The 15,186-nt window shown below is 44.0% G+C and overlaps 1 protein-coding gene across 2 annotated transcripts; it reads right to left on the bottom strand.

Moving 5' to 3' along the window:
• Nucleotides 1–8,529: 8,529 nt before the first annotated feature.
• LOC103701555 ((DL)-glycerol-3-phosphatase 2-like) lies at nucleotides 8,530–14,871 on the bottom strand. Of its 2 annotated transcripts, XM_008783674.3 has the most exons (6): nucleotides 14,683–14,868; nucleotides 14,348–14,572; nucleotides 12,659–12,719; nucleotides 10,566–10,713; nucleotides 10,354–10,430; nucleotides 8,530–8,831 (listed from the first exon to the last, which is right to left on the bottom strand). In XM_008783674.3, the coding sequence occupies exons 1-6, from the start codon at nucleotides 14,771–14,773 to the stop codon at nucleotides 8,699–8,701; spliced, it is 735 nt and encodes a 244-aa protein (XP_008781896.1). In that variant the 5' UTR covers nucleotides 14,774–14,868; the 3' UTR covers nucleotides 8,530–8,698. The 2 variants fall into 2 exon arrangements, with proteins under 2 accessions (XP_008781896.1, XP_008781897.1); XM_008783675.5 differs by lacking the exon at nucleotides 10,354–10,430 and having other exon boundaries at nucleotides 14,683–14,871.
• Between the last annotated feature and the right edge of the window lie 315 nt (nucleotides 14,872–15,186).

Below are 15,186 nucleotides of genomic sequence, written 5' to 3'. Positions count from 1 at the left end.
TCCGGGCAAGAGCAGATGGAACGAGATGCTGGTTAGGGAGGCTTTTGGGGAGCAGCTGACGGAGAGGATTTTGACCATTTCGGTACCCATAGGGGAGGTGTCGGACAGAGTGGTTTGGGCTGTGACAGGTAGATCCAGGGTGAGTACCTCAGACTTATAAAAGGCGCTGGGTAGGGTAGATGCCAGGCAGATGGACGATAGATAGATTTGGAGGATGTGTGTCCATCTCCGAGTGGCCCTATTCTTATGGAAGGTGGCATGGAGATGCCTACCTACAAGGAGTGTGCTGGCGGAGAGGGGTGTCAGGATTACTCTATATTATGGGTGGTGCTCGGAGGTGGAGTTTATCAGTTATGTTCTCCTAGGATGCCCGCGAGCTGCACAGATCTGAAGTGTGGCTGCCGTTTCTTGGCCTCAAAGTACTCGCTTAGTTGACGATCTCCTATGCCAGATGAGGGAGGCGATGCAGAGACCAAGGATAATGGAGTGGAGGTTCACTTGCGCCTACTGGCGTATCATATCTGGTTGGACAGAAACACCCGTGCTTTCGATAACCGGCGGGTGCCATCGAGTAGGGTAGTGGAGAGAGCCATTCTCTAGGTTGCGGAGCTCACTCGAGCCACTATGTCGACTTCATCCGGGATGGTTGGGGACATCCGGGGTACTCACTTTGCTGATACAGTCCCCAAGCTTGTCCTTGTCTCTTAGGTGCCCTCACCCCCTTGCCATCTCAAGGTGACCTTCAATGATAGTGTTTCCAAAGAGGAGGCAGAGCAGGTGTGGAATTTGTGATCAGGAGTCATGACTCAGCTGGTTGCTGTCGGAGGCAGAAGCATTGTCAGACTGTCAGCTGCTTGGGCAGAGCTCAGGGCAGCTTGGGAGGGCATATCCTTTGCGAGTCGAAGGCTGAGTGCAGAGTGCATTATCTTGGAGGGAGACTCGGTCTCTGTGATTGATTGGATACGAGAGGATGGGTGGAGGGGGGATGCGAGTCCTTTACTCCACGACATCCGACAGATGATGGGAGGATGCAACGCCTTTCAAGTTGTGCACGTCTAGTGAAAGGCAAACCGAGTCGCAGATTGGGTTGCTACCTATGCGGCGTTGCTACCTATGCGGCTCAGCATTTTGGGAAGATCCTTTGGACTTATCAGGAGGTCTCTCCTGCACTACTATGCTAGGTCCTTGCTCTTGATTCGATTTGGTTGCATCTACACTAGAGTACAATGAGCCGCTGGTGTACCAAAAAAAAAATACTGGCTGAGCAGACTAATAGGCCTGATTCTTATAGAATATTCTTGCAGGAATATTTAGATAGATCTCTAGATCTCTAAGCAGTTATCAGGAATCAAAAGTCTAAATATTTAATGTTACTGATGGCTCCAAACTTTCCCAAAAAACCTACAAGCGTTCTGAAATTAACGAGATCAAAAAGCAAAATATTTAGTCACGCAAATCGTAGTAACTAGAGCTAGCTAAACAAATGGATGCGTAGAAGAAAACGAAAAAAAAAAAATCTTGTTTTGCCCCCTTATTATACTGCTGTTACATGTAGCAGCCAGTTTCCAAGCCAACTCTAGTAACTCACAAGAAGCTAGGACCAAAAAATAAAAAATAAAAACTTTGATTCAGAAGGCCCAGGAATTCTCTCCCGACCCCTTCCTCTTTCTCAGGCGTATAATCATTCTTGATGTGAATATTCCTAATCTCCTCGAGATAGTTGCACGTGAGATCCAACAACCCTCTTGCTGTTGAGATGGTTGACCGCCGACCGGAGGGTTTGCTGGTCCATGAGGAGCGTCTCGTATCTCCCGCTTGGAGCAGAGGGAGGAAGTCGGCCTCGGGGCTGGGCTTGGCCCGGGAGATCGAAACTATTTACGTAGGCCCGGCTTGCCCGGGCCCAGCCTTCGGGCCTGGCATTCAGGTTAAGTCCGGCTCGCTTCAGGCTTCGGACCAAGTTTTGAACTTTATAAACATTTTTTAATTTTTAAAATATTTAATGTATTTGAAAATATTTTAAAAGTATTAAATATAATAATTAAATATTACAAATAATCTATAATATATGTTGTGGTTCAAATTTGGCCCGAGGATGACCACGCCGGTGGAGTCGAAGGAGCCGCTGCTTGTTGTTAGAAGAAGATAAGAGCCACCTCCAGCACGACGGCGGCAGATCTGCACAAAGCCTCACCGGTGTTTCCAGTGAGGGCCCTCCGATGATCAAGTTAGAGCGGGGTAAATTTGGTCCAGCCAAGAGTCCCTTAGAGGTTACCTGACCGGGCTATTTATAGTCCCGGTGGAGAGGTGCAGGTGGCAGAGGCACTGTTAACCCTCATCATGAGGGGATGTGGCTCTGAGCCGAATGGCACATAGCTAAGGTTGGTTGGTGGCGTGTGGTACTGTCCGTTCTCGAGAACGGTAAGGTGTTGACAGTCGCAGCAGGGTATAGCCGGAGTAGTCTTGATGTTGTCCTTTGACTGTCAAGGGCCAGCTATCGAAGCGTGGCACGGTGGTGTTGTAATGTACGGCCACGCAGATGGGCGTAGGCGCGCACATAGGTCGGTTGTTGGCGAGGCCGAGCTCGTTGAGAGGTCGCATCATGCGTTTGACGAGGTCGGCTTGATGGGTGCTAGGGGTAGCTCGGCTCTCTGAATTTCGAGGTATGCTCGATGGAACGCCCTGAGCTCAAGAGTCGGGATGTACTATTGAAGCAGGCGCCTCGAGCTTGGTCGGGGCGGATCGGCGAACATTGGAGGCACCTCGAACTTGGTCGGAAGAGTCGGCGAACATCTGAAGCCGAGCTGGTTTCGGGCTGGACTGAGGATTCGACCGGACGGTGTTGGCGTTTATTGGGCCAGAAGTGGACGACCTTTTAGCTGTGGTTTGGACGATCTACTTCGCCCCCATCAATATATATATTATTTTATTAAGTTGATATATCAACAACAAGTCTACAAATATATTAAATATAAACAAATAACATACGAAAAATCAAAAAATTCGGGCAGGCCAGGCTTTAATTGGTTTGTTTACTAAAAGGGCTTGCCGCTCGGCCGTGAACAGCTGTATCTCGGTCTAATCGTCGATCTGATGTTTAACATCTTTGCCACCGCCTCCTCCACCTCGAACATCTCCCCATCCCACGTCATCAACTTCATCCTTTTCTTTTCTTCAGTGTAATTATTGCTCTTACCAGAAGAAGCCACGGCGGGCTAGACCAAAAGACACAGGGGAAATAAAAAATTAAGCGTGAAGGGGGAAGGAAAAAATCCTCGATTTTTATATAGAAAGACGTGGTTTGAATCTCCAAAACATTTAGAATTAGTTTAGTTCGCAGAAGAAATTCTCTCTTATTGGAAAATAATATTTATATATTTAATTGGTAATAAAAAAGTAGTATATTGAAGAATGATTTAACGCTACACCGTGGATTTTATGCGGTGTGTATGCGAACACTAACTATAAAACTTGAAGAGTTTTTTGAGGCGAGCTCACCCACTTAGTTGCTCAAAGTTTTCCGTTAGCTGTTGTGGGTGATTTCAATTGCATTCACGATGGGAGTAAGAAGTGAAGAGGAAGGGCTTTCACTGACACAGTGGACAAGAGGGAGTTCCGTGACTTCTTATCGTGGAATGGCCTGATGGACCTGAGCTTCTCCGGACCGCGGTTCACATAGTATAACAACAAGTCCGGCAGAGGCGGGATTTGGAAGCGGCTAGACAGGGCCGTTACATCCATTGACTGGATTATCAGGTTTTTCTCCTATAGGGTTAGCCATCTATTTCAGATTGCCTCGGATCATTGCCCACTGCTGATCTCGACAGCTGCGGGATCCAATCATCACTGTCCTTTCCGCTTTGAGAAGGTTTGGTTGTCCTATCCCCAATCGATCCTGGGACATTGTCTGAGGAGCTTGGAGCTTGCCGGTTCGTGGCAATGCCATGCAGAGGGTTTCTTGCAAATTGGAGTTGACTAACAGATGCTTGTGCCGTTGGAACCGTGAGGTTGTGGGCGATATTTTTAGAAAGTTGGAGGATGTGGAGGCCGCGATTGCCGACCTCCAAAGGAAAGAAGATTAGGTGGGTGTGCTCCTGAGGCAGACATGGTAGGTCTCCGAGGGCTTCTCTCTGATCCGGTCTCTGCAGGATGGGAGCGGCCACCGGGCGGAAGGAGAACCGGCGGTCAGCCAGATCTTGCTTGATTTCTTTCGGTCTCGTTGGACGGTAGATAGTGAGGATGACACTGTTGGCTAGCTCCCGCGGGCCGACATGGGAATAGGCACTATAGAGAATGCGTTACTGATTCGACCAGTGATGGAGAGGGACGTGCGGGATGCAGTTGGGGCCTTGGGAGGATAGGGCTCCTGGTCCATATAGGTTCCCACCCTTCTTTTTTTGGAGATACTGGGGCATTGTCCGGACGGCTGTGGTTGAAGCGGTTCTGTGCTTCTTCAGTCGGGTACGGATGCCTGATGACTAGAAGGCCACATTTGTTACGCTGATACCGAAACGTCAGAACGCGGCTGAACCGAGCTATTTTAGGCCTATCAGCTTGTGCACAACTTTATATAAAGTTGTGGCAAGAATACTGGTGGAACGGATGAAGCCCTTGCTTCCCGACATTATCTGCCAGGAGCAAGGTGCTTTTGTGGGAGGGAGGAGCATCTCCGATAATATCATGTTGGCACAAGAGATGATGTGGGATCTTCAGCGGACCCTGAAGCGGCGAAGCTTGATGGTTGTCAAGCTGGACATGGAACGAGTTTATGATAGAATCAGGTGGAGCTTCCTTAGGCGGGCCTTGGAGAGTCTTGGTTTCCACAAGAACTGGATTGATTGGGTGCTTGAGTGTGTTCGGGGACCGAAGTTTTCTATTCTGGCCAACTGCACACCGTCCCCTTTCTTTCAATCCACCATGGGGCTTTGACAGAGGTATCCTCTATCTCCATACTTGTTCATTATTTGCTATGATGTCTTGTCTCGGGCACTACGGGCTGCATACGCCGCCAGAGAGCTGGAGACTTACGTCCCAGCTCTAGGGCTAGCTGTTATCTCACCTACTCTTTGCCGACGACTGTCTCCTCCAGACGAGGGCGCGGGTAGCGGATACACGAGCCATCAGGAGTGTGTTGGCTGACTATTGCGCCGCATCAGGGCAGAGAGTGAATGCCTAGAAGTCCACCATCTCTTTCAGCCCTAGCACGATGCCTCGGGTTCGACGGGGGATCCGGAGGATTATGAAGATGCCAGAGCAGGACGAAACCTGGAGCTACTTGGGTGTACCGATCACAGATAGGAGATTGCGGGTATCTGAGTGCATCAGGCTGGTACAACGGGTCCAGAGTAGATTGGAGGGATGGCGGGTAGCGTATCTATCTATGATGGGTAGATTGACGCTGATCAGACTTGTACTTGGCTCCATGCCCATCTATCTAATGGCAAACATGGTGGTGCCAAGGATAGTGCTACTGAAGATTGAACGGTTACTTCGGGGCTTCTTATGGTGCTCGCATAGAGGTGGTCGGGGGGTATATTTGGTGGCATGGGAGAGCATTTGCCTCCCATTCAGTGAGGGTGGCCTTGGGGTTCTCTCTCTTTTGGAGAGACGGGAGGTGCTCATTCCTCGACATGCAGTCCAGTTCCTTCTGGAGCTGCAAGGGATCTTGAGCCAAACCATGCTCTATGGGAGGGTGGGCTTTGAGGCACTAGCCCGAGGAGGGCGAAGATATTCCTTTCTTTGGCGAGAGATTGCGAGGTACTTGCCTACCGTGCTGGTGCACACCAGATGGTTGATAGGTGATGGGCGCAGTATTGATGTGGCTGAGGACGTGTGGGTAGATGCCCTCACCTTGCGGTACTGGCTGACTATGGTTAGTATCGAGGCTACAGAGGGACTGCATATCTGCGATTTTCTTGTCCCTGGTGGGGGGGGGGGGGCTGTATGGGATGAGACTAGGCTCGATCAGCTTTTCGGGGGGCAGCTGGCGGAGAGGATCCAATCCCTCCCGTTACCAGGGTGTGCAGGCCCTGATGTGCGAGTTTGGAGCACTTCTACCAGTGTCAGAGTGGGTGACCTTTTCCGCATCCTTCGGCGACAGTACGAGCCTGGGCCAGACTGCGCCTGGATCTATCACTTGGTACTCCACCCAAGGGTAGCTCTGTTCCTCTAGAATGTGGTCTGGGACCATCTTCCGACGTGAGCAGTACTGAGTGGACGAGGACCGCGGATTCCCTCGGTGTGTGGGGATTGTGGTGTAGACGAGATGGTGGACCATGCCTTGTTTCAGTGCATATGGGATAGGGCGACTTGGCGACTTGAAGGGATCCTGTGGGAGATCTGGGGCCGGAGGGACTTGTTCTTATAGGCCTTGCGTTGATGCTCGGAGTCCCCATTGCTTCACCAGGAGGCAGCTCGAGTTACCTAGATGTCCTACCAGATTTGGCTAGCCAGGAATGCTCGAACGTTTGGCGAACGCAGTATGTCGCCGAGACTTGTGGTGGAGAGCGCCCGCGTGCAGGCGGCGAAGCTCAGTCTTATCATACCTATTGAAGGGACCTTGACAGCTCGGAACATCTGGAGTTTCCATTCTGCTTCGGCAGCATCCTGTACGATGTTTTTCACCTGGGAGCCTCCATCCCCTAGTTTCCTCAAGGTTAACTTCGATGGGTCTGTTTTGGACGGAGGTACGAGGGGTGGTGTGGATTTTGTTATTTAGGATCCAGCTACCAAGATCGTGGCTGCAGGGGGCAGTCAGCTCTTCGAAATATCGGTTCCGGATGCAGAGCTACAGGCTGCTTGGACGGGCCTTCGTCACGCCCGGTGTGTTTTACAGTTCAGTTCCATCGTTTTGGAGGGGGACTCGGCCACTGTCATCAGTTGGATCCGGAAGGGCCTAAGGGGTAATGGTTATGTCCACCCTTTGCTCTAAGATATCTGGGCAATGGTGAGGAACGGCGGAGCCTTTCAAGTCAAGCATGTTTTCTGTGAAGCTAATGGGGCTGCGGATTGCGTGGCTGCTTATGCAGCCAGTCACTCCAGTAGCGTCTTGTGGGCTGGTGATGGAAAGTTGCCCCTGACACTCCGAGGTATTTTATTTTTTGATTTTATTGGGTGCATCTGTACTCGTCAGGTATGATACACCCACCTTAGCAAAAAAAAAAGAAGAAGAATAATTTACAGTTGGTTGAGCATTTACTTTTATAGAAAAGTTATGAAAAATACTTGTTGTGCATTTAATAAAGAGAGATTTTGTCTCATTCTATTTAAAAGCTTGAGAGTATTTTTGGAAAAAAAAACTACCTCAATTCCGAGTTAATGGGAAAGTGACTTTACCATATTCTATATGTGTTTTCTTTTTTATGATACGTAGGGATTCTATTTATACGGAAAACTACTTTTCTATCTCTCTTTTGAAAACTTAAACAAAATATAAGATCTTTTTTCATTTTCTCATCAACCGCACTTTTTCTCCTCTCTTCTCACGAGCCAAATAAGTCCTTATTTATAATTTTTCAAAACAAAATACAGTATGAACCTACCTTCCAGATTTTTGGTATTTTACACTTAGACCTCTCCTCATTTAAAAAGTATGAATGTAGCCTACCAAATTAATATTTCATTTCAATCTGGCAATTCCATCCATGCCGATTACGTAAGCATCATTTATCTAAGGTGGAAAGAGGATGGAAAATGAAGTCTTCAATCTTGTGCTGGAGGTGAAATGGTCGAGAGATTAAACCCTACACTACGTGCCCTATGCAGCCAGCCGCTCGTTTCTATAAGCTTCATTCTTCAAGCATTCATCTTGATGCACTACTATAAGAATGAGTGACTCTGGTTCTGGGTATAATTTATTACGTAGTGGAGTCCCAATGGGACCCATCTTTGGCAATCTTTTGTGATGGTTTGACGCCACTGCTTCTTCCAATCCACCGCCACCACCTCCAGCCTCAAATCTCCTCCTCTGCCGATTGCGGGTCCTTCAGCTCCTCCGATTACTATTTCACCATTTCACGAAAGAGTAAGCCATCACGATGAATGACCTCCTGTTGCTCATAAAAGCATGCCTATTTTGAAATTAATCCCGGAATCCTTGCTTCAGTGATAATAAAATAACATATTATGATCTCACTCCGAACCTTGCAGCAAACCAGATACATCCAAACATCATTAACGTGGTGAACCAGAAATTCTAGTACCTTGTAAGCCACATCAATAGAAAAGATCGCTGCTCCCACCGGTAACAAAACTGCACACCTTGTTCGTCAATTTAATCCAACTCATTCTGCTTCTTTCTTACTCTCCAAGAGTCTCCATCCCTCTCTCTACAACCTCCTAGTCTCTGCAAACTCTCCATTTGATATCTTCTTGAGAATACAACATAAGTCTTCGCTTTCTTACCGAAGACAAGTGGGCCCTACCTACCGCCAGCCCATCTAAAGACATCTTCGACAACGGAAATCAAGAATTTACTACGTACACAATTCAGGGCGTTCATCTTAGAGACATGCATTGATGACGAGCATCAGATTAAATTGAAGGGAGGGATATTGTCGGAGGTGCATTGTGGCCTAACAAAGATCAAATAAATTCAACAATTCTTGCAAAATAATAATGATTGACATGTTTTCAATTGACTTAAATCATGATCGCAAGAAAAAAAAAGAAATCTAAAAATAATTAAATCTGTCTGGGTGGTTCAATTCACCACATCTTCAAAAGGTGGTAGGCCCCATTCGCTCGGCTTGAAGTCCAATAGGGAGCTGAGAGCTTGGTCCGCTTCTTTGTGATAAGAAACGTCCAGCCTTGGATCTGGGACCATAACCACGGACCTGCATATTGTACAAAATCAAAATCTAAATTTTGGAAATAATATGGAAATTGCATGATATAAATGCTAAGATATCTGGCGTTCGTGCATTAGCAATAGAAGCTCAGGCATTTGTAGTTTAGAAAATTAGCATAGGATGTGCATGAGTTAATGCTGAGAAATTTGGAAGTCAATCATTAAGTAACTCAGCCAGCCACTTCAAAGTTTTCTTAGAGAGAGAGAGAGAGAGAGAGAGAGAGAGATGGGAGAGGAAACATGAGGTATGGAGCAGTCGGAGTCATGGGTTAAACTTCACACGGCACAAATGGAAGAGATGAAGCATCTGAGCAATGCACAAATATAAGCAGTCTACAAAAGAACTTAATTTTCTAATATGAAAATTGTTTTCCCTTTAACCCTTCAAGTTAATGCCTAAAGTTTAGGAGCTATACTGAAAGAAATCCTAGTGCAAAATATTTAGAAGGTGAAAGTGTGCCCCAAAGATCATGGATTTGTGACTTGCATATGATGATTTTGAAGGAAATTTTTATATGCATTGTGTAGTTGCTCCGATCACAATACCGCTATCTACCTAATGATTATGTAACAACTGCTAAGAAGTTAGCGATTGCAAAAAGGGGGTTCTAAACTCACTTTTCTTATCAATGGGGTATGTGTAAATGCGTAATTGAATCTCGGTTTGGCAAATACGTGAAGTATATTACCAGTGAAGTGGTTAAAAGTTACTATAAAAGTTCTTGCAAGTTTTTCTCAGATTCCCTTTGCAAAATTTCTAGGATAATCTAACCTCTTCCACAGATCCAATAACAACAGATGAAGTAATCTTCAAGCAAGTAATAAAAATGCTTCACAATTGGCTAACAAGTCTGCATGTATCATTCTTTCCTATAAAACTAATGCATGATGTCTCTAATTTCCCAGTGCTTCACAATATAACCTTAAACTATCTGGGAAAGAATTTGCATTCCAATATAGTCAGGCATGAGGCAAACGTAAATTTTAATTGGTGCACTATTATATTTTTGTAGATTAATAGATAGTTTTTGGATAATGATTCTCGCTGATATGTATATTGTCTAAATATCTTGTCCACAAATGGGCAAATGATTTCATAAAAGCATGCATTAGAAGGTAATTTCCATGGAAAGAAGACACTTAAATATCCTCCGATTAGAAATTCCTAAGACAAGTCCTTTCAGTTATGACCAGTTCATTCTGGCATGCATCTTTAGAATCAGGTCTGTTATGAGATATTGGATAGAAAAAGAAAATTGTTTACTTATGGAACAATTTGCTGTAATTGATAATTTGACAGTGAAGATATGAAATTGTTACAGATCTAACTTTGAGAATTCAAATTGACATAATAAGCAAACTTTATATTGGGTATTGTTTGCCCAAAACCAATTTTTCTTCACAATCTATTCTAAGCAAGAATCAGGGCCATGTTCCTCATTATAACTAATTGAACGTAATAAGGAAAAATTGACAAATCAAATGATTTTTGGATTGCAGTTACTTACATCCCTGCATTCTTAGCTGCAACTACTCCTAATGGTGCATCTTCAAAAACTAAAATTGTACTTGGGTCCACATTTTCCTGGTTAACCAGCAATTTGCAGGGAGAAAAATGAGAAGCCATCCAAGGGATTACCACAGAAGAAAAAAACAACTTTTTAACAACAAAGAAAATGGACAGTATTGAATTTAATTTCTGGAGCATTGCTAGTGATACCTCAAATCTGTTTGCAGCAGCAAGAAATATATCCGGAGATGGCTTGCCTTTCTTTACTGCTGAATCATCACCCATGACAACATGATGCATCATAGCAAAAATTTCACCATGATTTTGTGTTTTCAGTTCAAAGTGTCGTTTATAGGACCTGGCAAAGTATGTCCACAACTGATTAAATACTTGCAATATTTTCACAGTCCATATAGGTAACGTGACTACATTTTAAAGGCAAAAAACTTGTCATTCAGGACGATAATCCAAATTTGCCACAATATATGTATTTTTCAAGCAAAAAAAGGTCAAATATGTCAAATATTGTTTGCTCATTTTAAATACCGCCACTTTGTGATTGAACATGGCTTAGATCGAAGAAAGGTGCCTGGGTCCTTTTTAATGCCTCAAGAAAGAGGACTTAAAATTTGTGCAGAAAATAAAAGAAGAGATAGGAGAAATAGCAAATGGATTTGATTTAAGAATAATTGTGATATAACACAATAAAAGAATTAATCATGACAAGAGGGGGAGGAATAAGCCATCTTTGCTATATGACTAATTCTGTCACTTGAACCCCACATGAAAGGAGTAAGTGAACTCTGCTTATAAGCAAGGCTCATGTTGTTTTCTCGATGATAGAAAGATGTCCACCACCAACTTCACAAGTCACTCAAATTCTATGGATGGGAGGTTGACCCTCCACTGTAAAGGTTCTCTCAATCTCAACGTGTGAATAGGTTGTAGCTCCAATTTGTGGGTTCCTTGTTATCCATGAAAAATTAGGTCGAACCCTTCATGCTGGACCACTCGATGTCCATGTAAGAGCAGACTGAACCTTCGCTCCTCAGATAGAATTTTGGAGTTGTATCTGTTGATGGCTGAAAGATCATTTAAAACCAAGCACAACTTCAAATCCTAGAATCCTAGGAGGGGTCATCAGACTAAGCATTCCATGGGATTGTAAGATAGAAGATGACCGATGTTTGGTAACAGTGTTGTGTGAAATGTATTGGAAGAAGAGAAAAATTAATCTATCTTCCTGTTTTTATTATTTCTAGCAATAATTTTTTTAGGAGGTAGTTTCTTATCTTGGTAACTCTTATGGTCATTACCAATGCATCTTAAAAAAAAAGCTCTACTTTTTGAGTGATCATTCTTGCAAATAACCTCTCTATTTCCCGATAACAATATTCTTTAGGAAGTTAATTTCAGTAGCAAACTGCCCGCATGTGTCCTCTTGTGTAACAAGTGACCAAACATGAACATTCCAAGTGTCAAAATATAAATAATTAACCAAACCTTGATCAACCTAATATTTTTGACCATTTACTGTAGTTGGTCAACCCTCCACCCGATGGGTCACTCAATCTCCACATGCGAATAGGTTGAACCTCCAATTTTTGGATTCCTTGAAATCCATGTAAAAGTAGGTTGCACTTTTGCTTTGGGCCACTCAACATCCATGTGAGAGCAGACTGAACTTTTGCTTCTCATAAAGAATTGGAGCCACATCTGTTAGCGGTTGAAAGATTATTCATTACCAAGAAAGACTTTGGATCTTAGAATCCTAGGAGGGGTTTGTCAGGACAGGCACTCAATGAGATTTTGAGATAGAAGTTGACCAGGTAATAGTAGTGTTGTGTGAAATGTGTTGGGAGAAGAGACAAATTAATCTTTCTTTCTCCTTTTACCATGCAGGTTGAAAGTTATTTCCAGCAAGAACTTTCATTACAAGGTAGTTCTTGTCCTAGTAACTCCTTTGGTGGTTACTGGCGATTTCTTATATAAATAACTCCTTTTTGGATGGTTTTCTTGAAAAAAACCATCTTGTATCCTAATAACTTTTTATAAGAAGTTAATTTCAACGACAAACCACCCAGATGTGGCCTCTTATGTGAGTAATAGGTGGCCAACCATGAGCCTTACGAGTGTCACAATATAAATAATTAACTAAATCCTTTTTCGTCTAATACTTTTGACCATTTACTATAGTTGGTTGATGGCTAATTAATTTTTGGGAGTAAACAAAGACAACTCTATAATGCACATGCTTTTATACAAATTAGAAATTAACTGAAGAGAAAACAAGTGAGAATTACCCTGTTGCCACACACATCGGTATACCATTTGCATGAAGATGATTCACCAAATGTTTTACTCCTGTAAGAACGAAAAATTTCATTCACGCAACCGAAATCCAGTCTATATGATAGTAGAGACAGCATCAGTATCTGATACCCTCAAAAAAAAGAAAAAATAGAGAGAGAAGATTAAAGAAGATTTCAAGGGCACAGAAGTGTGCCTTATGCATGCAATGCATAATTCTATATAGACGTTAAATATACATGCATTTACAACATCATGTGCATATGATGATTCAACTAAATATTGCTGCAAAAGCCGAATGATTTTTTCCCCTAAACCAGGATCTTTAGTCCAATTTTTCAATTTCGGTTATACACAAGGATCCCAAGGAATATACACATCAAGACCACATAAAAACAATAAAGAAAATCCACATCTGTAGAGCTGCCCCCATTAATTACAAAAGCATTAAAACCCTGCTCCTGGATGTATCATCATTATTTTCCTTGTCAAATACATACACTGCTCTCATTCCTCAAGGTTGAGAATGAGCCCTGAAACCTTGATAATGTTTAAAGATACCATACCATAACTATCAACCCGTTTTCCAACCATTTGGGGTCAGCTTTATGTATCATCATCCATGAAAGATTTCTACTCACAGTTGCTTCTGACGGTATGACAATATTGTGAACCGTAATAGGTGCATGATCCCATAACTGTATCAGCTGATTTAACATATATGATTGAAGGACATATATGTAGTTGCAGCCCAAAGAAAGCAATGTTATTGTTCCTGCAAGTTACCCTAACTTGAGCATCAAGTAGCGTATAAGAGCTACTTCAGGTTGGGTTGGGGTCATGTTCAGGAATCAAGCCCCTGTACTCTTGTATAAATGAACTGACACATATATTCCTCAAATGACAATGGATGTTATAATTAAAACTCTACAGAAGCAAGTTTTGAAGTCATAGGACCAAAATTATTTTGCAGTCAAGACAGCCATTTTTCATCAAATGCTTTATCTTTTATATTGGCTATTAGTCTGTAATAGTGGGTCTTTCTCTCTTCTTTCTTCTTCTGGGGTGGGTGGGATAATTAGGTTCCCTCATGCAATTCTAGAGCATCTTTACTCTTTTTCCTTTCTACTACTAGACTGGTCCATGCCAAAAGATCAAATTTCTTTTCATTGAATAACTGTGATTTCTGATATTCATTTTTTACTTTAATGAAGTAAATTTCTTTATGGCTAGTTTTAAGCACCCTTGAAGTCAATCAAATGTTAATTGCTGGGACTCTGCTACTCGGATACAAAATCATCCCATTTTTCCAAATCCATTTTGCCCTCACTAAAATGAAATTATATATCTAGATGAAGTTATTTTGTCAACGAAGAAGGGAAAAATTACAGAGCTACCCGTTTCTCATAAAAATGGTTGAATTGATATTCTTATACAACAGTATAATTCACAAGGTCAGGGTACGAACGTAGAATTAGGATAGCGACTTATGATACCGAAGGGCATTGTTTCTTTGTTCCTTACAGGCCTACAGCAATCCAAAATCCAGGAATCATTCCAATGTGCAGCCACAGAGGATGCCATTCTAAATTCTAATTCCGAATTCCCAGCAAATGAAATAGGTTGTATCGAAGGAGAGAGCAATCGAAAGCTAAGTTAGATGGGAAAGTTGCTGGACTGACCGGGCATGAGCTGACAAGTGGGGAAGAGCTCCTGCAGCATTCCCTCCCTCTCTTCGAGGAATCCCTCGGGGGTGAGGAGGCCGTTGAGGCCGGACTCCTCCACGAAGATATGGGCCGACTCGATGGCCTTCTTCCCCATCATCTTCGCCTTGAGCGACCAGTCGAACGTCTTCCCGAACCTCGCCAGGATCCGCTCCTGCACCACCGTGTAGAACGGCTCCGTGTCTGCATCCCCATCCAAACCCATCCCATCAAATAGAAATCTAATTCGCCATTGCTTTCCTTTTCCACTTCTACTAATCTTTTGATTCAGAGAGATGAGATTGGATACCCACCGAGGAGGAGGCCATCCATGTCGAAGATAACGTGGGTGATGGGGCCTTTGGTTGGAGAGGCCTTCTCTTCCGAGGAGGGCGCCGCCGCCATTGCTCCCAGATCTAGCGGACCGGCTTCACTCCTCTCTTTCTCTCTCTTTACACTGGCACGGATGCTTGGCCCTAGCGTGAACTACACGGGATCCCGGATTGTGGCTGTCGTATCGCGCGCGCGTAGAAAAATGTATATGCGAGAGATGAATCATCCACCGTCCGAATTCCATTGCAAGCAAAATAGTGGGTCCGAAGACCAAACGACTTCGGCCGGCAAATGGGAAAACGTCGACTTGTGGGTCCGCATGATCCCGCCAGGCCGCCGCTCCTCGCGGATCCGAAATTTCAAACGCGCGCGCAAGTTGAAATACGTCGGCGGTTTCCCCTGCAGGTACCCAGATCCGGCAGTTCTTATTTCCACCAATGAGATGCGAGATACACTAATCCGATGGCTACGTATTGCGACAGAGG

Source organism: Phoenix dactylifera, chromosome 2 (assembly GCF_051530095.1).
Source record: "Phoenix dactylifera cultivar Ajwa chromosome 2, Ajwa_hap1_PhDact_Kaust_v1.1, whole genome shotgun sequence".
NCBI lineage: Eukaryota > Viridiplantae > Streptophyta > Magnoliopsida > Arecales > Arecaceae > Phoenix > Phoenix dactylifera.
This window is presented reverse-complemented; position numbering and strand designations above follow the sequence as displayed.